Source organism: Staurois parvus, unplaced genomic scaffold (genome assembly GCF_062004578.1).
Source record: "Staurois parvus isolate SC_StPar_1 unplaced genomic scaffold, SC_StPar_1.0 ptg000988l, whole genome shotgun sequence".
Lineage (NCBI taxonomy): Eukaryota > Metazoa > Chordata > Amphibia > Anura > Ranidae > Staurois > Staurois parvus.
The window spans coordinates 6,846,145-6,872,869 of record NW_028318784.1 but is presented as its reverse complement, the minus strand read 5'-3'; the positions used below and the strand labels follow the sequence as shown (position 1 = coordinate 6,872,869).

General features: G+C 39.7%; 1 protein-coding gene across 3 annotated transcripts in view; it reads left to right on the top strand.

Annotated features, from left to right (window-relative positions):
* USP25 (ubiquitin specific peptidase 25) overlaps positions 1 to 11,374 on the top strand; it is a 184,841-nt gene extending 173,467 nt beyond the window's left edge. For all 3 annotated transcript variants that reach the window (XM_089657388.1, XM_089657387.1, XM_089657386.1), the window contains 5 exons: positions 2,023 to 2,101; positions 4,090 to 4,169; positions 6,096 to 6,219; positions 7,557 to 7,752; positions 10,739 to 11,374. In XM_089657388.1, coding sequence (XP_089513514.1) covers positions 2,023 to 2,101; positions 4,090 to 4,169; positions 6,096 to 6,219; positions 7,557 to 7,752; positions 10,739 to 10,911 — 652 coding nt within the window. In that variant the 3' untranslated portion in view covers positions 10,912 to 11,374. The remainder of the gene's footprint in view (positions 1 to 2,022; positions 2,102 to 4,089; positions 4,170 to 6,095; positions 6,220 to 7,556; positions 7,753 to 10,738) is intronic.
* The last annotated feature ends 15,351 nt before the right edge of the window (positions 11,375 to 26,725 follow it).

The window sequence follows — 26,725 nt, the reverse complement described above, 5'->3', positions numbered from 1 at the left end:
AACAGTCAGGTGACCCACTAAGCAGTAAAGCAAATATATAGATAGCCCTGCAAAATGCACCTTCACAATGAGTCAGCAGTGGAAACTTCTGTATTTCTGTCATTACAAGTATACTTTAGTTGCAGGGAAGTCTATCTCAGACCTGGCAGAGGGGGTTTCCGGATTGCTATTAAAAATTATTTGGCAGGCAAGCTAGTTGGACCAGTTCACACCAGGACATGATGCACTGCCCTTGCAATCTGCATTCAGGTGCCAATGTATTGTTAATGCCATTGTGGTTACAGTCACCAGATCACCTTGTGCCACCATGCAGTTTGGTGCAGGGCAGTATTAAAAGTAGTGCAAGTACTATTTGCACGGTCCATGGCGTTTTGCAGCCCGTTCAAAAGATTGGGCGGTCAAAACGCACCGCATGGGAATGCGCGCATTGCTAGTGTGAACTGGCCCTATAAAAGTGAACCTGTGCTCTATGAACAGAGTTCTCTCCATGGGCTGCTACAAGCTTATATTTCGGTTGGCAGTTTATGAATTGGCTACAAATGTAAGCTGCGTTATTGGGTAATAAAACTGCAGATGGTAGGTTACAGTATCCATTCTCGGTTATAAATGGTTCCTTTAGGTATTTACAGACAGGTAATACAGTTGGGTCCATATATATTTGGACACGGGCACAATTTTTAGTTTTTTCTGGTATTTACCAAAACATATTCAAGCTATAGTTCTATAATGAATATGGGCTAAAAGGGCACACTCTCAGGTTTAATTTGAGGGTATGCACATCCAAATTGGAGGGTTTAGGAATTTCAGCTCTTAAGAGTAGCCATCCCCCCTTTTTCAAGGGACTAAAAGTAACTGGTTAATTAAATCAAAAGCGGTTTCATGGCCAGGTGTGGGCTACTCCATTATTTCTTCATCAGTTAAGCAGGTAATAGGTCTGGAGTTAGTTCTAAGTGTAGTATTTGCATTTGGAATCTACTGCTGTGAACCTACATCATGTGTTCAAGTGAAACAGGCCATTGTAAAGCTTCAAAAACTAAACAAATCCATCAGAGAGATAGCAGCAACATTATGAGTGGCCATATCAACAGTTTTGTACATTCTGAGGAAAGAAGTACACACTAGTGAGCTCAGCAACATAAAAAGGCATGGACGTCCACGGAAGACAACAGTGGTGAATGATCACAGGATCCTCTCTATGGTAAAGAAAAACCTATTCACAACATCCAGACAAATGAAGGACACTCTCCAGGAGGTGGACGTATCATTGTCAAAGTCTACAATCGAGAAGACTTCACAAGAGCAAATACAGAGGGTTCACCACAAGGTGCAAACCATTCATAAGCCTGAAGAATAGAAAAGCCAGATTAGACTTTGCCAAAAAACAACTAAAAAAACCAGACCAGTTCTGGAAAAGCATTCTTTGAATGGATGAAACTAAGATTAATCTATACCAGAATGACGGGAAGAAAATAGTGTGGAGAAGGTTTGGAACAGCTTATGATCCAAAGCACAACCCAGTTGAACATGCATTTCACTTGCTGAAGGCAAAACTAAAGGCAGAAAGACCCACAAACAACTGAAGACAGCTGTAGTTAGTCTGGCAAATCATCACAAAGCAGGAAACCCAGTCTTTTGTAATGTCCATGGGTTCCAGACCTCAGGCAGTCATTGCCAGTAAAGGATTCTCAACAAAAGTATTAAAAATGAACATTTTATTTGATTATAGTATAATAATAATATACTTATTTGTACAATTACATTTGAGCCCCTGTAAATGGAGGGACTGTGTATAAAAATGGTTGCAGCTCCTAAAATTTGTGGTTGATATTTATGTTCAACCTTTTGAATTAAAGCTGAAAGTCTGCACTTCACATTCATTTGGATTGTTTTGTTTTAATTCTGGTGGCATAGAGAGCCAAAAGTGTGAAAATTGCGTTTGTGTCCAAATATATATGGATCTAACTGTAAGCGCAATAACTACAGTGTTAAAAGAAAAAAAAACTTTTTTGTTTTTTTTCCCAGTTGCCGCAACATTATGAAAGTGGCTCAGGCGAAGCTTGAAATGATCAAACCTGATGAGGTTAATATGGAAGAATACAGGGTAGGTGATTTTATTTTTTTTGGTACATTGTGAAGCCACAAGTCACACTTGATTTAAAATTCATTTTGGATCCTTTGTTTTTTGTTTTTCTATAAAATGCTACCAAGCAATCTTCACAACTTCACCTGCCATTTTTTCTGTATGTAATCCTTATTTCGAGAGAAGTAAGGGTTGGGAGAGTCATATGGACAAGTCAATAGAACACTGGGCTTCATGAAAATTTAGCTATAGCTGTATGTCATTTAAACCACAACTGCGGGAAACTATGTGAAAATCACCTTAATATTTTCATTACAGAATCATAAAATGTATTTTTAAATACTGCTTATTTACCTATCTTTATTCTGTTTATCTTAACCTCACATAACCCCACATGCATTGGAAATCAGACCAAGAGTGAGAAGCTATGCACTCTGTGCAAATCTGGTTCTGGTGCACATATAGTACTATACTGTAAACCGAATGTTTTAGCCACGGGGAAATGTTTAAGCAGGCTCTCAGTAGGAGTCGAGCACAGGAAGGGACTCCCTATCAGGACAATGTTCATAGTCCAGAGCTTTGTTTGCTGCAGTAACTGCAGTTGTCACTTAACGGATTTATTGTGTGATATGATTCACAAGAGTGCTGTGTATTTATCATTAGTCTAAAGCTTCAGGTGACTAGGATTCCCACAGCTGTGTTAGCCCCCTGTGAGCGGCTAGCTGCAATTGCAATTCCCATTACATTTCAATGACAGGTCAGAGGTGGCCACAGCTATCCTTGTCTGTCCCCACAGCCAGCGATTACCTGCATTGATCACAGCTTGAAGCACACACGGTGCAATCCAGCTATTCCTAATGAAGAAAAGGAAAACATCTGGTCTCAGATTTTTTTTTTCAAAGCTCAATTAAAGGCAAGGAAATAGATGTTTAGTCTATTGTGCTAGCGGGCTTCATTCTTATGGTCTTTTATCCACTTTCCTGCTATTTTGTAATGTACAGCGCTGAGCGAACTATTGGCGCTTTATAAATACTGTATTATAATAATAATAGCAGATGTGCAATGTGTCTAAATATGATTTTGCAGTCTAGGCTCCAGAGTTTGACCACCTACCCAGTAAATGCCATAGTCTGACAGGCATGGTCAGACAGGCCCCCTCTTTCTGTGTAATCTGTGTGAAGACAGTGGTGAAGAGAGGAATGACTATTACTCATCTATCCCAGTGTAGAGCACAGGAGAGGGAGGGCAAAAGGAGAATTAAAAAAAAAAAACCAAAAAAACTTTAAAACAGACTTAACGTCACCTCCTCTCTGACACTGGCATTTTCACCTGCTCTTATTCTGGATTTGGGAACTTTGGCAATCCAGATTGGAATGATGTAACTCCTGATCATGCTAAAAAGGATTATCAGGCAGGTGAGTTTGTTTTATTGCAGGAGAGACATTACATCTCTGTTCTGCAATAAACTGCCTGCCTGCTTGCCACTTTTATTTATTTTTTTTATCTTCCAACTTAAAGTAGTTGTAAACCTCAGACATGAAATATGAACAAAGCATATCTATAGTGTGTACTTGTCTCAATTAAGAGCACTAAGTGTCATCTCTGTTTGCTTCCTCGTTCCTCCGCTATCAGCATGAATCACTTCTGACAAGTTTTCATGGCACCAAGAGAAAATGGTGACAAGGGAGGGACCTCCAGCAGATTGACAGCCTCAGCTCTGTTCCTGTGAGCTGTGTGGAGGAGGGTGTCTCTCTTCCCTCCAATCAGCTCACGGAGATCTGCAGTGTGCAATTGCAGCTCTCCACCCCTTTTTTTCTGAACTCTGCCAAGCTTTATAAATTCAGCACTTTGAACGGATGTAGAGAAGATTGCAAAAAGACTGGTACAACATATGCAGGCTAGTTTGTTTCATCTGTGTATCACCTGTGGCCAGTCACTTTACTGGGTATAGAAGTACCCTTAATGTTATAATAGCACATCACAACCATGTCTGTATGATTTCTTTGTAGCGCTGGCACAAGGAGTACAAGAGTTTCCGGGACACCACAATGTACATCTTAATTGGTTTGGAGCTGTTTCAGAACAAAAGGTGGGTGTATTTCTTCTACAAGACATCTACAATAAGGAGCCTGTGTACGTAATGAGGCTGATTGTTTTCCAGGTTTTCAAATCTACAAATGCACTCGTTTTACCAATAAAAAGATTCAAACTTATAAAGAAGTTCTAGATGTTAGTTGTTCTAACTTGGTGTCTAATTTAGTCTAACCACTTTCTGATTAACTTCCCACAGTTTTTAAGAACAGATATTTTTTAGGCTTTACAATGTGCTATATAAAAGCTATTTGCAGAATTAAATTTAAGACACGGCGGCCTCCATGTCTATCTCAGGAAAGTTTTCCTGTGAAGTAAGCCTGTCATAATAGCCAGTTCTTGAACCCATGGTATTCAATATGCAAAATTGTGCTTTTCATTCCAGAGTCAGTGTTCTGACATCCCATCTGCATATCTCCGGAAACTTTGCAGTACAATTATTGATACATAGTTGGAGGGACTGATCTGCAGTTTTAATATTAAGCATCCCCGGTTTGGGGGTCTCTGGAGGCGTGTAGGAATGTTAAGAGAAAAAAAATGCAGATACCAATGTTTGTGACTAATTTGCTGCACTCACTTCACAGGTTTAAGGGTACGTGCACATGGCTGCAAGAGGATCTTAAAGGATAACTTCACCTTTTGGACAAAAATAATAAATGCTAATTTTTTTGCACTTAAAAAAATGTGCATTTTTATTATTTTTGTCCAAAGGAGCCTGGAATGCATTGCACCTGCGATCAGTAGATCACTGATACCATGCAGGTCTCCTGCAGATCTGTCAGAATATCTGCTTGCGTACAAGATGTACGGTTAAGCAGATATTCTGACAGGAAGCTTCAATGAACTACCGCGGCACTCCATTGTGATGTGGTAGTTCATTGAAATCTACAAGCTGACAGCTGCTAAGGCTGTTGGGACTTGCAGTTCATTAATTCACAGAAGTCTATGAATGAATGACACGGCCGTGTGGATGGAGCCCTGCACGGCCACGCTGTTTTCAAATCTGACAGTACAGGGAAATTTCTCCCCGTATTATCTGTCAGAGGGAGGGGTGGGGGGTGGCTGCAGCTATGGGAACACGCTACATATTCCCAAAGGTGAACTTTAAAGCATACATTCTGAAATAATTCTCCACCCAGGAGTTTCAGGTGCAGCAGCCTGTCAAAATACATGACAGGCTGAAATATACAGCAGCTGTACTGTGGTGTATGTGCACATTCAAGAAGCACTTGCATACAGCTGCAGTCTTTGCTTGGGCACTACATAAATCCCTGTGGCCAAGTAGCACTTAGATGTGTGTACATCAACATACAGTTGCTGTGTATTTTAGCCTTTTGATTACTTTGACAGGCTGCTGACAGTGGGTTGTACGCTGCACCTTGCTTACCTGGCAGAGAACTATGCACGGATGTATGCTGTATGACCCTCTTGTGGCTGTGTGTTTGTACCTTGACAATTTGTTTTTTGTTTTCCATTAAACATACATGCAACAGTCACAAAACATTACAACTGGGAAGAACAGAGGTTCTTATACTCCTTATTTTCATTTTCCTCCTACACAGCATCTGTGTTCACTGAAGTCCAGCTGTGATAAATGATGTGCAATGCGAAAAGTCTCAAGTGCATTGATGGTAAATGCATTGGAAGACTATACAGAATGTAGCATATGTTTGCAGGCAGATGATTTCTGAATCTGAGAATAGCATAGCAAATCCCTTAATGAATAAGTCAAATCTGCTCTGGATAGGTGCCTGATTCATCCAGAATTTCTGAAACCTGCCTGCTAACCTGCATCATCTTCTCTGTTCTTACCATTTTAATTCAATGTTTATATAATATGAAACACATTTACCTTGACTTGCGTTTGTTTTGTAATTGCCAATCAGCAAGTCTGTTTAGAACGGTGTTGTCTTTTTGATTTCAGCTATGTTGAAGCATTGCTCTACCTTATCTTTGGCTACCAGTATAACAAAGAGCTGCTGTCCAGAGGCCTATACAGAGGACACGATGAGGAGCTCATATCACACTATCGCAGAGAGTGTTTGCTGGTAAGTCAGGGCAAATGTTTGAGCTTTTTCTATTCTGTGAATGTAGCACCTGGTGTACTGCACTGAGAGTTAAGGCAATTCTTAAAAAAAAAATATATATATTTTTTTATGATAAAATATTTCCTTTCAAGGCCAGCTCTCATATCCCATTGTGTCTTATATTGAACCCAAAGTGTAAAGTGAACAATACACAAGATTCTTCAGTCTCTGAGATCTATGGCAGTAATATAAGCGCCTGTCTACCTAGATGCAGCTGTAGAAAGATTATGTAATAAGATTGTAAGGTGCATGTCCAGCTTTACTAAGAATATCCATTCCCACTGCACTATGCCCTAACCTATATTGCCCATAAAGATCTCTGGTCTGTAAGGAAAATACTTTCATCCGTTTCTGAGTTTCAGCAGATAACTGCTTCTGGATCTGAGTAATAGTTGTAGGTAGACAGAAGTAATTTGCTGTTCAGGCTGAAGCAACCAGTCATTTCCTGAGCCTCATCCAGATCCTGGCCTTTGCTTAGACTTGGAAATAGCCAGCAGTGGAATCTCCAGTGCTTTCGATGAAGACTTAAAGCTGAACTCAAGGAAAAGTTGATTTTTATTGTGGTTACCCCCTAATGGTTGCGCCCTAATATCTAGAGGGTTGTTAGGAATGCTAAAAACAGTGGTAATCCATTCCCCAACTCACTGGACGGAGCTGCAGCGTCTTTCCACCTCTTAAAGTGAGTTTAGCTTGATACTCATTCAGAACCTCCTCTATTCATAAAACATCTTGTATTGCTTTCAATGGACATAACGTGCTCTATTTGAATGATGGTAGATCATGACATTCACCCTCCCTATTCATTGAAAAGAATACCATTTTTTTATTTTTTTTTTAATGGAAAATGTAGAAGATGCTGGGCGATCAACCTACTATACTCAGTGCAAAAGACAGAAAGACACTGCAGCACTAGCCAGATGATCACAGCTCTGCCTGTATGGGGAACACATTACAACTGATAATTTGAGCATCCCCAGCAGTTCTCTGAATATTATGTAGCAGTCATTAGAGGTAACCACACTGGCTCAGCCTAACTTTTTAAAAATGCGATTTTTTTTCTAGAGTTGACAACTTAAAGGTGGCTATACACATTATTATTATTATTATTATTATTATTATTATTATACAGGATTTATATAGCTCCAACTGTTGACAGTACAGTTACAATACAATAAAAAACAAGAGGATTAAGTGAGCCCTGGTCATAAGAGCTTACAATTTAATAGGGTATGGATTGAAAGTGAATTTCATTATAAATGAGGCCCCTCGTTTCACCTCTTTTTTTTTTTGTCTTGAAGAAACTAAATGAGAAAGCAGCAGCCATGTTTGAGTCTGGAGATGTAGAGGAAGTCTGTAATGGGCTGACTTTGATGAATGAACTTATTGTACCATGCTTGCCCATGCTGCTGATTGATGAAATGGAGGAAAAGGACATCATTGCTGTAGAAGATATGAGGAATCGCTGGTGTTCATACTTGGGACAAGAAATGGAGTGTAAGTACCCACAACCAAATAATTTGTGATATATAGAGAGCTACTCGTGTATCTTGCCTCCCAAATTATACCTTACAGCCCAATTTAAACATTAGTTTAAATGAGCTAAGTACATTCCACGTGCATAACACAATGGTCTTGCAGTTGTTTTTCTTTAAAACCCAGCCACATCTTTAGCAGAAAAGCTAGTCTCCTGCCAGAATACTGTAGAGTCGGGACCCTTCTTCTCTGTAGGGAAGCAGTGGTCTCTCTGCAGAGGTCTGACAAACTCCTTACTGAATTAAAGCCAAAACTCTCCAATCAGAGAGGAGCATGAGCTTTGCTGCTTGTAGAGCTATAGGTCTGACACAGTAGGAGGTGGATCAGACCTCTGGAATGAGTCCACCACTCCATACAGAAAGCAACGGTTCCACTCTGAAGGTGCTGGCAGGGGGCAGACTTTTCTACTCAAGCTGTGATTGCTTTTGAAAGAAAATAAACTGTAAGCCATTGAACAACTTTTCCTTTCTTGCACCTGGAATGTATTCACCAGATTTTAACCAAAGGTTTAATTAGGTTTTAAATGAGTATAGGCTGATTTACCTTTGCATAAGCATAAAGCGGTTGTAAAGGCTCAAGGTTTTTTTTTACCTTCATGCATAGAACCAAAAACCTTCTGTGTGCAGCAGTTCCCACCCACCCTAATACTTACCTAAGCCCTGTCATGATCCAGCAATATGCTCTGGGGACTCTCCTCCCTCATTGGCTTCCAGTGAGCCAATGTGAAGACGGCTCTGTGAGGGAGTTGACACGCAGGGCAGCAACGTGGGAACAAGCCTGATTGGGTCCCCTTTAGCAAGCCACTTGCTGTGGGGGCAGGGGGGAGGGGCCAGGAGAGCCAGTGGGGGCCTGAGAAGTGGAGGAGGTAAGTATAACATGTTTAAAAAAAAATGCATTTATAATCACTTTAAAACATAAATTCACCATACATAACACGTCACTTTAAACCTGTATTTAGGCTGTAACATGTTATTATGCATCAGCACTCCCTCTTCTCCGCAGCCACTGTCACATTTTAAATTTTGGCGAGACTAATGCGGGGCTCCACCTGAACAGCTGCATCATCCATTCACAGGAATCTGTGACTGAACCATGCACAGAGCAGGGTTCGGAAGCGAGCACACGAGTGCCCCCAGAGCCTGCGACTTGCTCTGGGGGCACTAAGGGGGGGAAGGGGCTAAGAGCGCTGGTGGGGGGATGAAAGAAGTTGGGGATCAGGGCTGCTCTGTGCTAAACCATTGCGCAGAGCAGGTAAGTATGACAAGGTGTTTTTATTTTATTTTTTTTAAATATCACTTTAAAGGTACATCATGCAAAGAAAAATCCATGGCTGAACATGCTGCATAAAAGCTGCCATCTTCTCTGGGCCATAGCTCATTTAAAATGGACTTTGCCAGGTGGAAAATTGTTCTGTGGTCAAACGAATTGAAATTTACCATTCTTTTTGGCAATCATTGGGTGCCGTGTACTTTGGATTAAAGGGGGGGGGGGATCTTTCGGCTTGTTATCGCTACTCATTTCACAAGTCTGCATCTCTGATGGTATGGAGGTGCATTAGTTCATATGGAATGGGCAGCTTGAACTTCTAGAAAGGCACCATCACTCCTCAAAGATACAGTATGTCCAGGTTTTAAAGCAGCAAATGCTACCTTCTTGGTGATTTTTTCAGGGAATGCCTTGCATATTTTAGCAGGACAATGCTAAACCGCATACTGCATTAATGACAACAGCATGGCTTCGTAGCAGAAAAGAGTCCGGGTGGTTAACTGACCTGCAGTCCAGATCTTTCACCAAATAAAAATGTTTGCATCTTGAAACCAAAAATATGACAAAGACCCAGAACTGTTCAGCAGTTATAATCCTCTATTAGGCAAGAATGAGACAACATTCCTCTCCCAAAATTCCAGCAACTGGTCTCCTCAGTTCCCAGACATTTACAGAGTGGTGCTTAAAAGAAGTGGGGATGCTACACCATGGTAACCATGGCCTTGTCCCAACTTTTTTGAGACGTGTTGCTGCCATTAATTTCACATTTTTAAATGCTTTTATTTATTTATTTATTTTTTTTACTTAAAATGGTAAATTTTCTCAGTTTAAACATCTGATATTTTTTTTAATTGTGAATAAAATATAGCTTTATGAAATTTTGCAAATAATTGCATTCTGTTTTTATGTAGATTTTACACAGCGCCCCAACTTTCTTGGAGTTGGGGTTCTGTAACCCCAGGAATAAAACTGTATACATTGCAACTTACCAGTCTGTACATGTGTTATTAGATTTTTTTTTTTCCCCACTGGATGATCCTGCCAGTAACACACTTCATGTCTGAATGACAAGGCACACTCATTATATTGTATCTTTGGAGGAGCTACATTGACTCCCCAAGACAAGGCTGGAGAACCCCTTCTCCATCTCCTTAACATAGGGAAAGGAGTTCTGTAGTTTAAAGAAGTTAGCTTGGAAGGCCAATAATGTTTTTTGAGATCTAAATGAGATTTTGAAATGCATTTCTGGCAAGATCAACAGGTATTTTTCTGTACTTGCAAAAAATATACTTCAGCTAAAAGAAACTAATACATCCACCATTCGGAGGACTGGTGAACTGCAATATAATTTATTTTTGTTCCAGGAGGTTCTTAATTATACACAAACATTAGGGTTCTAAAATGTTAATAGTAATTAATAAGATTGTTCATACCAGGAATTTTATATCAAATATCTGCACTTAAAAAAAATAATTGAAAAGGCTACATTCCCTCCACACTTGGCTAGATACAATACTGTGCCATGTTAGCATTGAGAAAAGCCGGACAATGTTACAGGCTGTCAACCCCATTGGTCTGTGTGTGGTATTGCCCTTTAAATCATCAAAACCGTACTGTTGATTATTTTTCCTAGAAAGGTCTTTTAAATCTAAACTGACAATGTATTTTCATCTATTTCCAGCCTCTTTGCAAGAAAGGCTTACAGACTTCCTGCCAAAACTGCTGGATTGTTCAACGGAAATTAAAGGCTTCAACGACCTGCCAAAGCTACCCAACTTTTCCACGCACGAGCTGTGTGAACGTTTTTCCCGAATTATGTTGTCACTTAGCCGAACTCCAGCTGACGGGAGATAAATTATGCACCTTCTCACGCACATTGTATAGACTTTCTTTTAGGTTTTTTTTTTTTTTAACTCATGCCTTCCCGTGACAAGGTTTGCTTTGTTGCTGCTATAGTTTTTAACTTTTTTATGTTACAAACTGCTAAAGACAAAATGACTGTACAGACTTTTAGCCAGACTGCAAACCCAGCTGAGAAACGCATGGCCCTCGGCTTCCATTTTAAACAGAAACAATGCAACCAAAATATCGATGGCGAGACCGCTTTGCCACTTTTCTGTGACAGTATTACATAGCTTTTACCTACAAAAACCTCATTTTATCAACAGCTGTTTTTTTTTTTTTTTTCTCCCCTTTCTTAGAGTATGGGTTTATTCTTTGTGACAGCAGCCATTTTAATTATCTGGTGCCATGTTTGACAACGTGGCTCCTGGTAGCTTGTAAATGAAATTGAAGAATAAAGTTTTATTTATGGCTACTTCCTGTTTGCAAAAAAAAATGTACATTTGTGTATGTATGAATAGATGAATATTTTTGATGACACGAACAGTAATTAAAAGGACAGGTTTGTAGGTTTAACTTAACGCAAATTAAGCAGGAGTATTGTTTGGATTCCAAAGCAGTTAAACATGTATTATTATTATTTTTTTTTTTTACTTTAGAAATAACAGTACATTATTTCTCAAATAAATTTGCTCTTTTTACAAAAAAGGTTTCAGGACTAAACTCAATATTAGTGCTGTTGCCAATGCACAGTAGCTTTTATATTATGACTGTCTGGTATTAAAGCTTTGTCCTGCAAAAGCTTTTTTTTTTTTTTTGTTCTAAATTGTTAATTGAAGGAAATGGCAATGATCGATGGATCTTGAGACATATAGGTCTAAAATATCATCTGCACCTTGCTAAGTAAAACGTAAAAGCAGCTGGTGTGGGGGGGAGGGGATGACCTTATCTGGTGACCAAACTCCCAGTACTTGTAGAGGTTAGTTTGTCCATAGATATAGTGGGAAAGATTAGAACCTATATCTTGTTGTTCCGGTTATCTAGGGTTTCCTTAGAGTGATTTCCCCTCACTCTGTGTCTCTGTTGCAGATTATTTTTCTCACTTCCCTGGTAAAACATGTCAGACAGCAATAAAGCTGGAAGGTAAAGTGAACTCAAGAATGCCACACCAAACATCAAATTCCCAAGGTACCTTTCTGTATTCAGCCTCGAGGTCCTTTCCTTTCAAGGCACCACCTTGGATTTTGCAATATGGACTTTTCTTCACATTAAGAGATAAAACAGGTCCCTTCTACCCACACATTTTAAAGAAATAAAAAGCTGATGGAAGTTATAGCCTCCCCTCACTTGATTAAAAATTTGGTTGATTAAAAAAGTGAGGACACACCTCTTGAACGGAGACCAGTAAGTACAGTATAAGCTCAACAGAGTGGGTCTAACCTACCTCTTCAGAGGTCTGACATGCCCAATACAGGGTGACACCTAAAGCTCTGCAATTTACAAAACTCATGCTCCCTGCTAATGGGAGAAGTCACACTCAGCAGGATGGTGTCAGACCTCTCTGAGGAAGCAGTGGCTTCTCTGTAGAGGGCAGGGAACAGACTACACACACACCTTTTATACAGTACACACTGTATACTTTAGACAGAGAACTAGTAAAACATTGAATAACATTTTTGTTTCGATGTACCAAGAATGTGTTTAGCTTTTTTAAACTAAAGGAGCAATTGGGCAATAACATTAGATTGAATCAGATTAGGGGTTGGGTTAGGCATGAAGTGTGTGTGTAGGTTTACATACACGTCTATGTCTGTGCTTGTGTTTATATCTCTCGATCTCAAAATTTCCATTCGCCTGGTCGCATTTGGTGAGTGGAAATAACATGGGGGCGAGTCAGTGTCAGTCGGCTCCACCATCAGGCAGCCGGGTAGACAGATCCCAGCACTCCATGTCCCGGACCTGTGCACCAATCACCCCATCCATTACCCCATTCCTCTCCCCAATCAACCGTAATATTTTTCTTCTCCCTCAGCCTTGTTTTCCATGCTGTCCAGGTCTCTCACTAGGGGGACATGTGCGGGGCAGCTTGGTCGCACCAACATTCACTTCCTGACATGCTGGTTCTCATCTGTCAGGTTAATGATCTCTGTGCTCTGGCTGCAGCTACACTTCCTTCCCTGATAATCTCTCCTCTCCTCTCTGGTCTAGATCTATTCTGCTTCGGTCTTCCCTTTCACTCCTCCCTGCCATCCCTGTCCTGCCACACCTGTTCACTGCTTTCCTCCTCCACACACAGTTCCAGCACAGCTGGAGGGCTCTTTCTGTTGGGACTTTGATGGTAAAGGGAAGACATGGGATGGGGGTGATGGGACTGTAAGAGGAGGACCTAGGATGGGGAGATGGGACTGGAGAAGGAGTAGGACATGATATGAAGCAATGTAAACATATCCTCTATGTTAATAATGTTAAATTTGTTGTTCATTTTTATTTTTGTAACTCTATTCTGCATAAAACCTTTAACCGTGTCATTTCATGAGATAATTTACGAAGGTCTGATTAGGGGCAGGACAGGGTAGGGGTTGGGTGGGGTAACTGGTGGCGAGTAACTTTTAAGGCCTGGTTATTAGCTCAGGACTTGAAATTTTGAGCCCTGATAAACAGTGTTCAGCATAAATGAGTACACCCCTTTTGAAAAGTAAGAATTTAATCTGTCAACACGAACAATTTCCAGAATTTTGACAAAACTGAATTTTATAGAACATTTGTTTAGAGCATTACATGAAAGTAAGGTTAATATAACTTTATATTAAAAAATCTTCAGTTGTAATCAAATGATGCAAAAATTAATACACCCCACAACAAAACCTACATCATCTAGTACCGGGCTTAAAATTTCAAGTCCTGAGCTACTAGCTAGGCCTTAAGAGTTACTCGCCACCAACAAACACACACAAACAGAGACACCTGTACACACTCACAGACATGTACATACACACACGCGCACAGACACACATGTAGACACGCATACACACAGATACTTGTACATACACAGAAATACACACACATGTACATACATGCACACACATGTACATGCATACACAAACACACACACACACTCTAGGGGGAGGCAGACAGCATAGCACACACTCCTTCCTTTGCTTTCACTGCGCTCAGCTATTGAGCAGTCTGACGGCTCCCAGTGCAAATGACAGATCCGGCCTGAGCTCCGAGCCTGCTCAGCAAGACTGCCCTGGGGGACACACACTCACCCCCACCATAATTTCCACTCGCCATTGGCAAGCAGGCGAGTGGAAATTTCAAGGCCTGATCTAGTATTTTGTATGACCTCTATGATTTGTAAGGACAACACCAAGTCTTCTAGGCCTGGAATGAACAAGTTGGAGACATTTTGCAACATCTATCTTTTTCCATTCTTTAAGAACAACCTCTTTTAGACCCTGGATGTTGGATGGAGAGTGATGCTCAGCTTGTCTCTTCAGAATTCCCCATAGGTGTCTGACTGGGTTTAGATCAGGAGACATACTTAGCCACTGAATCATTTCACCCTGTTCTTCAGAAATGCAACAGTGGCCTTAGATGTGTGTTTTGGATCATTGTCCTGTTGGAAAAGTGCACAACAACCAAGGACACGGAGTGATGGTAGCATCTTCTCTTTCAATATAGAGCAGTACATCTGTGAATTCATGATATCATCAATGAAATGCAGCTCCCCTACACCAGCAGCACTCATGCAGCCCCACAGAAGGCCACTGCCACAATCATGTTTCACTGTAGGCATCATGCATTTTTCTTTGTACTCCTCACGCCATACAGTTTTGAAGCAATCCGTTCCAAAAATATTTATCTTGGTCTCATCATGCCAGAGTACAGAGTCCAAGTAGTCGTCTTCTTTTTCAGCATAGGCCCTGGCAAATTCTAAGTGGGCTTTTTTTTGTAAATGGGCTTTAGGAGAGGCTTCCTTCCTGGACGATATCCATGCATGCCATTCCTCTGCTGTGTACGATATTGTGTCACGGGAAACCATCACCCCAGTTTAGCTTTGTACTTTAGCTAACTGCAGTGAACTTGCATGGTGATTTTCTTCAACCCTTCTCATCAGAAGACGCTCCTGTGGAGGTGTTAACTTCCGTGGACAGCCTGAACTTCTCCAAGATGGTTGCAGTTCCACCTTTTGTTAAATTTTGTATCACTTGCTACAGTATTCTGACTGTAAAGTAAACCTTTGCTGATCAGCCGTCACCTTTTTTGTGTAAAGAAATGATCTTTCCCAGGCCTTGTGACATTTCTCTTCCATGTGGGGCCATTGCTGACAGCATGGAATGGCAAGTGGTTTCTCTTCAACTGTAGTTGAATTCTTGTTAATTAGGATTTTGTTGACTAAAGTTTAGTTTTCCTCCCAAGACTTTGTTTGGGGTGTATTTATTTTTGCAACATGGTTTTAAAAGAATTTGTAAAGAAAAATAAGTTTTTGTGTGCGCAAATCAACAAACCCTGTTTGCAATCCTTGGGCCATATTTGTGGTAGTATTTTGTAGTATAGTGTCCCAAAGAAAATGTTGATTCTGAAAGTAAAGGTTTTCTGACAAATCTGTTGGGGTGTATTTATGCTGAACACTGTATGTAAATATATAGACAGTGCTCAGCATAAATGAGTACACCTTTTTCAAAGAGATTTTAAACAATATCTCGAACAAAAGAACAATTTTAAAAATGTTGACAAAACTGAGTTTTATAGAACATTTGTTTAGCTCATTACATGAAAATAAGCTTAATATCTTCGATTCAAGAACGACCTCTTTTAGAGCCTGAATGCTATGTGGAGAGTGATGCTCAACTTGTCTCTGCAGAATTTCCCATAGGTGTTCAATTGAGTTCAGATCAGGAGGCATACGTGGCCACTGAATAACTTTCACCCTGTTCTTCTTGCATTCAGAAATGCAACAGTGGCCTTAGATGTGTGTTTTGGATCATTGTCGGTTGTAAAAGTGCATGACGACCAATGGCACGGAGTGATGGGAGCATCTTCTCTTTCAATAAAGAGCAGTACATCTGTGAATTCATGACACCAGCAATGAAATGCATCTCCCTGACACCAAGGACACTGCCACCCCCATGTTTCACTGTAGGCACCATGCATTTTTCTTTGTACGCCATAGAGTTTTGAAGCCATCAGTGTCAAAAACATTTATCTCGGTCTCATCACTCCAGAGTACAGAGCTCAAGTAGTTTTCTTTTTCAGCATGGGCCCTTTCACATTCTAGGTGGGCTTTTTTGTGCATGGGCTTTTAAGAACAGCTTCCTTCGTGGACAACACCCACTCACGCCATTCCTCTGGAGTGTACACCGTATTGTGTCACAGGAAACAATCACGCCAATTTAGTTTTTAGCTTCTTTAGCTGACTGCAGTGAACTTGCCTGGTGATTTTCTTCAACCCTTCACATCAAAAGACTCTCCTGTCAAGGTGTTAACTTCCATGGATGGTTTGGACATCTCTGTGAGATGGTTGCAGTTCCATCTTTGTTAAATTTTTGTATCACTTTCGCTACAGTATTCTGACTGATAAGTAAAGCTTTGCTAATCTTGTAGCCTTCACCTTTCTTGTGTAAAAAAATCTTTCTCAGGCTTGTGACATTTCTCTTCCAGGTGGTGCTACTGCTGACAGCATGAAATGGGAAGGGTTTCTTTAAGTAATGCCCTTTTAGAATCATCTGTCTGCTGGACACCTGTTTAATGAATAATTAGACTCACCTGCAGTTGAATTCTTGTAAATTAGGATTTTGTCTAAATTTTAGCTTTGACTTTCATTGGGGTGTATTCATTTTTGCATCATGGTCTTGAATGACTTTATTAGGAAAAAAAAATTTTTTGTGTGCAAATTAACAAATGTTAAAGGTTTTCTGACAAATATGTTGGGGTGTACTCATTTATGCTGAGCATTGTATATACATTGCCAAAAGTATTGGACCGCTTGCCTTTTCACGCACATGATCTTTAATGGCATCCCAGTCATAGTCCGTAGGGTTCAATATTGAGTTGGCCCACCCTGTGCAGCTGTAACAGCTTCAACTCTTCTGAGAAGGCTGTCCACAAGGTTTAGGAGTGTGTCTATGGGAATGTTTGACCATTCTTCCAGAAGTGCATTTGTAAGGTCAGGTGCTGATGTTGGACGAGAAGGCCTGGCTCTCAGTCTCAGCTCTAATTCATCTCAAAGGTGTTCTGTCTGGTTGAGGTTAGGACTCTGCAGGCCAGTCAAGTTTCTCCACCCCAAACTCGCTCATCCATGTTTTTATGGACCTTGGTTTGTGCACTGTCATGTTGAACCAGGAAGGGGCCATCCCCAAACTGTTCCCACAAAGTTGGGAGCATGAAATTGTTCAAAATGTCTTGCTATGCTGACGTTTTAAGAGTTCTCTTCACTGGAACTAGGGCCAACCCCTGAAAAACAACCCCACACCATAATCCCCCCTCCACCAACCTCAGACATATCCATCGGATTGCTGGACAGAGAAGCATGATTCATCACTCCAGAGAACACGTCTCCACTGCTCTAGAGTTCAGTGTGGCGTGCTTTACACTTGCTCGGTCACGGGAACTCATTCCATGTCTTTAGCTATTGACTGCAGACGGTTGGCGACTTCTGCACACTGTGTGCTTCAGCATGTGCAGACCCTGCTCTGTCATTTTACATGACCTATAACTTTGTGGCTGAGTTGCTGTTCCAAGTTGCTTCCACTTTTAATACCACAAACAGTTGACTGTGGAATATTAGCAAGAAAATTTCACAGATGGACTTATTGCACAGGTGGCAACCTATCACGGTACCACGCTTGAATTCACTGAATTTCTGAGAGCGACCCATTATTTCACAAATATTTGTAGAAGCAGTCTGCATATCTAGGTGTTTGATTTTATACACCTGTAGCCATGGAGGTGATTGGAACACTTGAATCCAATGATTTGGAGGGGTGACCCAATATGTTTGGCCATATAGTGTGTGTACACTCACTGGCCACATTAGTAGGCAGACCTTGCTAGTACTGGGTTGTCATGTTCAAGAAACCAGTTTGAGATGATTTGAGCTTTGTGACATGGTGCATTATCCTTCTGGAAGTAGCCATCAGAAGTTGGGTATACTGTAGCCATAAAGGGATGGATATGGTCAGCAACAAAACTCAGTACCAATTGAGCATTGTTTAAATGCCACAGCTTATTTAACCGTTTCAATACCGTGCAATTTTACACCTTCCTGCCCAGGCCATTTTTCAGGTTTCAGCGCTCTCACACTTTGAATGACAATTGCGCAGTCATACAACATTGTACCCAAACTAAAATTTTATCATTTTCTTCACACAACTAGAGCTTTCTTTTGGTGGTATTTAATCACCGCTGGGGTTTTTATTTTTTGCTAAATTAACAAAAAAAGACCAAAAATTTTGAAAAAAAAACACATTTTTCTTTGTTTCTGTTATAAAAGTTTACAAATAAATAATTGTTCTTCATAAATTTAGGCCGAGATGTATTCTACTACATGTCTTTGGTGAAAATAACCCAAATTAGGATGTATTATTTAGTTTGTAGGAAAGTTATAGAGTTCACAAACTATGGTATAGATCTGAATATTGATCAATCCTGAAGTACTGACAGCCAATCTAATTTCTTGAGGTCCAAGAATGTCAGAATAGTACAGATATCCCCAAATGACCCCTTTTTGCTGAGTAGACAGTCGGACGTACTTCATAAGAGGCATGGCGAGTTTTTTGAAGTTGTATTTTTTTGTCATAATTTTTCCGAAAATGAAAAAATGAAAAATATTATTTTCACTATTTTTTTTTTTACATACTGTCACCAGTGCAGTACAGCGTCATCATATAACTGGCATGGCGGTGAACAGGGACACTGACTGGTGACAGTATGAAAAAAAAAAAAAATTATATTTTTTTTTAATTTTTTTTTATTTTTTTATTATTTAATTTTTTATTACATTTTTTTTTTATTTTTTTTAAGATTTTTTTTCATATTTTACTATGACCAAAATAGTACAATGTTACCATAGTAACATTGTACTACTTTGGGGAAGTGATCAGTATTTTTTTTTTTTTTTTTTTTTTACACAATTTGCTTATAGCAAAGAATTACTTTGCTATAAGCAAGCATTTAGCTGAATGAAATCGATTCATTCAGCTTTTTTTTTTTTTTTTTTTTTTTGTGCTTAGCTGTGATTTGGTCACAGCTAATCACATGACATGTGCATGTGATTAGCTGTGACCATTCACAGCTAGGCACTAGTATACAATGGATGGCATCATGAATGAAGCCATCCATTGTATACAACTGTCATGTGACCTGCTGTGATTGGTCGCGGCAGGTCACATGGTACCGGCAACGGGAGCCGGTACTCGGATCTGTCATCGGCCGTGTCCGAGGTGCACGGGCGGTGACAGATCCCGCTGCTGCGCCGCTCTGCAATAGCGCAAACGGCGCATGTGCGGGAGCACGCCAAATGGCGTGGACCCGGAAAGCTGCAGCGCTTTTCAAGCCGCCAAACGGCTATTGGCCGGGCGGCTAATGGTTAAGGGTCCCAAAGTGTGCCTAGAAAATATTCCCCACATCATTACACCGCCACCACCAGCCTGATACAAGGCAGAATGGATCCATGCTCGAGTTGTTTATGCCCAGTTCTGACCCTACAATCTGAATGTTGCAACTGAAATCAAGACTTCTCAGACCAGGCAATGTATTTCCAATCTTCTATTGTCCAATTTTGGTGAGCCTCTGTTTCCTGTTAGCTGACAGGAGTGGCACCCGATGTGGTATTCTGCTGCTGTAGCCCATCTGCTTCAAGGTGTGATGTGTTGTGCGTTCAGAGATGGTATTCTGCATAGCTTGGTTGTAACAAGGGGTTATTTGAGGTAATGTTGCCTTTCTATCATCTCAGACCAGTCTGCCCTTTCTCCTCTGACATAAACAAGGCATTTTCGTCCACACAACTGCCGCTCACTGGATATTTTCTTTTTCGGACCATTCTCTGTAAACCCTAGAGATGATTGTGTATGAAAATCCTAACATCAGCTGTTTTTGAAATACTCTGACCAGCCCATCTGGCACCAACAACCATACCACATTCAAAGTCACTTAAATCCCCTTTGTTTGCCATTCTGATGTTTGGTTTGAACTTCAGCAAGAAGTAGTCTTCACCAAGTCTAGATGCCAAAATACAATGAGCTACTGCCATGTGAATTGGCTGATTAGCAATTTGTGTTACCAAGCAATCGAACAGATGTACCTAATAAAGTGGCTGGTGAGTGTATGTATATATATATATATATATATATGTATGTATATATATGTATGTATATATATATATATGTGTGTGTGTGTATGTATATATATATATATATATATATATCTATCTCTGATCCCATAAATCTTTATCAAAAGCTTTCAAGGAATTAGGCGATTGAACCCTTCTACATCATGAGTTCCTGTATTTCACTGTGACCTTCATGGTGAGACATACTTGTAGTTCTTACTGATAACACCATTACAAGTACTTGTGAGTGTATTGATTCTGTGGTGTTCCACAATAACAAGTCAGATTGAGACAAATTGAGATTCATTAATGCCTTGTGCTTAGATTAATGATCTGTGGGATCATCTAGAGTTGACATATTTGAGAGAATTGAAGTAGTGATTTACATTTTTTTTAGTCTCCTCCTGGATGAATATGCTCACCAGGCGCCCCTTCTCTATTGGAATTTCTTTTTTTGTTTGTTTTAGATTAAAAGTGTGATGCAATCATTTTTATACAAAAAGCTTGCTGCCTCAGCATTGGAGATAAGACAGTTGATGCAACTGTAACCCACCCAAACTTGAAATGTCAGTTTTGGTTGCACTTAGCCTTGAAACTCTTAAAAAAACCAATTGATCAATTTTAATGAGTTGGAGAACAATTGGGTATCATTTAGTTAGGTTACTGCATAGGTAAGAAACACATTGTAAACCAATTGATAAACCCCGGCCTTGTCTGACTGAATACAGCCATTCACACTTTCATACAAAACCTCAGAAGAATGTTAAATATGGGACTGTTTAGGTAGTGTTTAAATGTATTGGCTGATCATTAACCAACTCCCTTGACACTCCCCAAAGTAAAATTAAAGTAAATAATGGTAACCTTATACTGCTGTATTCTAGTGCAGCAGTCAGTGTCCCTGATCAAAAGCCATAGCAGTACAGTGTCCCTTTAGTGACAGCATGACTGCATTTGACCGGCAATGAGGAGTTGTTTTATCGTGTCCGTACTTCTTACTTTCACATCATGGACCTTGCCCCATTCATTTGAATAGGTTATGATCGGGGGCACTGCCAAAAAGGACGGGGTATAATTCCTGCATCAGATGTAAAGCATCGCAGCCATAGCATATAAATGCTGCCTCTGCAATAGCAGTTTGGGATGGTGGTGGAGGGGGGAAAATCGCAGCTCTGCAATTCTAAAGGAAAAGGTGGGTGGGGAGGGGAAGATATATTGTCAGTTTGTATATGGCATAATCCCATATTGTCAATAGTTGTATGCCTTTGGAGACCCATACATGGAAAAGGGATTTAAATCCCAATTCCTTTCATTATACAAAAATGTAAAAAGCATGCATAAATGTCATATTCTAAACAATGTAAAATATAATGAGCATCCAGAACATATAACTTGCGTTGGTCTACACGTTTTGTGGCTGCCACTGCTTCCTCAGGACCTCTGGTGTGGATATTATACAGTAGTAGTTAGTCCTCTGCAATGGACACAAAGATCAATCAACATATGAAAAAAATTCAGAAGACCTCAACTAATACCCAACATACAAACATAATGGGAAGAAAAAAAACATACTAACCACAGATGATGACACAAAAGCTCTGTGCTTAAATAGGCTACCAAAGGAAAGGGAGGGGAGGGGAGTATGGCTTGCTACCCTGCCTGTGGGAGAGCTTTACAAAGCAGAAAATAAATGGCGGCTCAACCGAAAGGTTTTACTACCCCCCCAGTCTCATGTGTGGACAAGTTCTAATAGTGCAGCCAGTCACAGTCTCCGCAGACCAGCATAGCTAGAAACCGTGTTCCTCATTGCAGCCCCAGAAGACCAATGTAACCAGTAACCGTTTTCCTGATCATGGCCACACCAGTCACAGTGTCACCAGACCAGTGTATGCCAGCAACAGTGTTCGTGATTTCCGCCATACAAGAACCAGTTTCACCAGACCAATGTAAAACAACAAATATGTTCCTGATCGCTGCCACACCAATCCCAGGTTCACCAGACCAATATATGCCAGCAACAGTGTTCCAGATCTCTGCCATACCCCTGACAATGTCACCAGTGCCAGTACAGCCATCAACAGTGTCCCTGATTGCCACCACATCAGTATAGTGCTACCAGAGCCAGTACAGCCAGGAATAGTGCTCCTGATCACTGCCAGCCCAGTGTAATGTTTCCTCTGCCTTTACTGACCCTGGCCTGTTTACCGCATTTCTGTCTGCTGCCTGGACTGATCCTATGCCTGTTTAGTGACCATGTCTCTCCTTGATGCCTGAACTGACCCATCTGAACGTCCCACTAATTATGTTCCTACGAGACACCAGTATCAGCCCTTCCTTGCAGATAACTGCACTTCTGGAACCACAGGAAATGTTTTGTTCTTCCTTTCTTCAACCTCCTGTGTTTCTTGGCCCATGAACATGTCATTCCTTTGGGCAGCCATGTACCAGTAGGCTAGACTTACTTGGCACAGATGTGAGTACACCCCTCACATTTTTGTAAATATTTTATTCTATCTATTCATGTGACAACACTGAAGAAATTACACTTTGCTACAATGTAAAGTAGTGAGTGTACAGCTTGTGCAACCTGTGAAGCTCTGGTGAACTCCATGCCCAAGAGGGTTAAGGGAGTGCTGGAAAATAATTGTGACCACACAAAAAAATTGACACTTTGAGCCTAATTTGGACATTTTCACTTAGGGGTGTACTCACTATTGTTGCCAGCGGTTTAGACATTAATGGCTGTGTGTTGAGTTATTTTGAGGGGACAGAAAATTTACACTGTTATACAAGCTGTACACTCACTACTTTACATTGTAGCAAAGTGTCATTTCTTCAGTGTTGTCACATGAAAAGATATAATAAAATATTTACACAAATGTGAGGGGTGTACTCACTTCTGTGAGATACTGTATGAATAGGTGAACTAAGCTATACCTCCTGACCACTTGTACAGAGGTGATCATTATAATTCACTTTGGTTTATAGAATTAATTGATTTTTGTGATACACAATATACACTGTCCATTACATAATCAGTCCAAACATGGAAAAAGTCACACACGTGTTATGCTTATACTTGGGAAGAGTATCAGAATTTTTTGGGGTGTAATTCTAGGTATGCCGATGCTGCATGTGAAAAATATCTTACTAAAATTACAGCTTTGTGTTAAACAAATTTTTTTTCATTTTCTTTAGGCATATTCCAAAAACTTGTGGCAAAAAAGTATTCAAAAGACTCACCATGCCTCTTAAAAGATATGTGGATAATTTCCAAAATGTGGTCCTTGTTTTGGTGTTTCCACTGTCCTGGTGCTCCAGAGTCTTCAAAAATGTGATATGTAATCAAGTAATTAGGTGTGTAACTTATGCGCCTAGAAAGCGTAAAGGTGCTCTTTGGATTTTGAACCTCTTTATGTGGTTAGGGTGTGAAACATTCTCACACATGTGGTATAACCATATCTGGGGGAGAAGAATGTGTTTTGGGGTGTAATTCTAAGTATGCCTATACTGTGTAAATAAATATTTTATTAATTTACAACTCTGTAAAAAATACATTTTCATGTTAATTACACATTTATATTTACGCAAAACTTGTGGCAAAAAATGAAGTCTTCAAATGACTCACCATGCCTCTTAGAAGATAACTTGGGTGTTTGCTTTTCAAAATGTGGTCATTTTGTGGGTGTTTCCACTGTCCTGGTGCTCGGGGGAGCTTCCAAGAATGTGATAGGTAGTCAGGTAATTAGATGTGTAATTTATGCCCCTAGAATGCCTGACGGTGCTCCTTAAATTTTCATTACATGTGGTATCCCCATACTTGAGAGCAGTAGCAGAATTTTTTTGGGTGTAATTGTAAGGATGTCTATGCAGTGTGTCAGAAATGACAAGTTAAAGTAACAGCTTTGTGAAAAAGAAAACATTTTGTTTAATGTCAAAAATTGCGACAAAAAAAATTATAACTTGCCATGCCTCTTAATAAATACTGTTTACTTCCAAAAAGGGTAATTTTGGGGGTATTTGTACTGTCCTGGCATTTTAGGGCCTCAAGAAATTAGAGAAATGAGGCAGTCAGAACATCAGGGTTGATCAATTTTCAAATATACTGTATATATCCTAGTTTGTAGACACATTCGCACAGACTGTATAATATATACTGATTTGTGTTATTTTTACCAAAGAAATACATTTTGGCCTAAATTTATGGAGAAAAGTTTTTTATTTGCAAAACATAAAAAAAGTTTTTTTTTTCCAAAATGTGATTACTTACCATCAGAAGAAAACTGTCTCAAAAATTATATAAAATTCACTAGAGTACAATGTTGCATGACTAATTGTCATTCAAAATGTGACCGTTCTAAAAACTAAAAAATGGCCTGAACCAGGAGGTGAAACAGTACGGTCTCAAGCGGTTCAAATTGTTCCATACCAAATAAAAAAAAGTTAGATTTGTTTCAAAATGAGTAGAAACAGAGATCCAAGTCCATGTTTACCTTTATTGCCAGATTTTCTGCTTGTAGTATATTAGCTGGTTGTTATTAAGTGTTCTTGCATAGCAGGAACACTTATTGTTATCTCACAAATATATTCTTATTCTTATTCCGTTTCTTATTATAGCCAAATTTGGCACGCTAACTCCTCCCACAGTTTTTACACTACAAAGACAAGTGATATATCAAAACGTGCGGATTGTTCCCGATCGGATTGCTATTACTTTGTGGAATGTTTCGCCGAATGGTTCACGAAATATTGCAGTTTTTGTGGCGAAATTTTCCCATAGGAATGAATGGTGCAACTAGAGTGAGAAATGACAAAGCTAGAGTGTGGAAGGAAAAATCAGAACATGATTTGTAAACTGCCATCACTCTGTCATTTTCAAGCCCACCTACACATATCTTATATCAAAACGTTCAGCTATCCCCGCTGTCACTAAAAATGTTCACAGCTAAGCCATACTCCTGATAGTTTTCACAATATGACCATTTGTTTGCAACTCACCCCTCCCATTGACTTTCATTGAAACTTCACTCACAGCCACCTGAAATTTAAGGAACGTTTTTAAACTGCGACTGTGCCCTCATTTTTTATATTTCCAAGACATACTATACATCAAAATTTAGGTCTGGTTCTTGTGATTCTAACAATATAAACCTTTTCACAGTAGCATTTACACTTTTAAAACTACAAGCGTTTGAAGATGGCAATCGCCAGTGAAGTTGGCAAGTTGCAGCAGTGTGTTTAGAACAGACCTTCTCACATTCCTGACTGAGTGAGTTGCTATAGCAACCAAAGGTCACTCAAGAGGCAGCTGAGTCACCCAGGCTAACTGTGAGCTGCCAAATACAAGCTGAAATGCATTTCTCACTATCAGGCTTGCAATGTGCACTGCTTACATTTCATCATTACTTGGTAAAGGTTGCCGGCAAGAACACTTTACAAAATTTCCCCAGAAATTGTAGATTTTCTAGTATTATTATTATAATACAAGATTTATATTACTATTATTATACAGGATTTATATTATTATTATATGGGATTTATGTTATTATTATTATACAGGATTTATATTATTATTATTATACGGGATTTATATTATTATTATACAGGATTTATATTATTATAATTATTATACAGGATTTATAATATTATTATTATTATACAGGATTTATTAAGTGTTCTTGCATGGCAAGACCACTTACTGTTATCTCACCTGTGTATTCTTATTATTATGGCCAAATTTACCACCCTAACTCCTCCCACAGTTTTTACACTACATAGACAGTAATATACCGAAAGGTGCAGATTGTTCCCGATTGGTGTGCTATTACTTTGTGGAACGTTTCGCCGAATGGTTCACGTAATATCAGCGTTTTTGTGTTGAAATTGGTCCCATAGGAATGAATGGCGGAATGTTGAAAACTAGAGTGGGAGCTGACAAAAGCTAGAGTGTGAGCTGAAAAATCAGGACTTGATTTCTAAACTGCCACCACTCCCTCATTTTCAAAGCCCACCTACGCAAATCTTATATCAAAACGTTCAGCTATCCCTGCTGCCACTAAAAATCCACGGCTAAGCCACAGTCCTGATAGTTTTCACAATATGACCATTTGTTTGCAACTCATGCCTCCCATTGACATTCATTGAAACTCCACTCTAGCCACCTCAAATTTGAAAGACGATTTCTAAACTGCGACTGTGCCTTCATTTTTAATATTTCAGGACATACTATCCAGCAAAATGTAGGTCTGGGTCTTGTGAGTCTCACAATATAAAGCTCTTTGCTGTAGGATTTATAATTTTTAAACTACAACCGTTTCAAGATGGCAACCGCCAGTGAAGTGAGCAAGTTGTAGCAGTTTGTTTTTAACCGCTCTTCTCTGCCCTTGCTGTACAGTGAGTTGCCATAGTAACCCAGGTTTGTGAGCAGGCAAGAACACTTCACACAATTTCCCCAGAAATTGTAGCTTTTCTAGTATTATTATTATTATTATTATA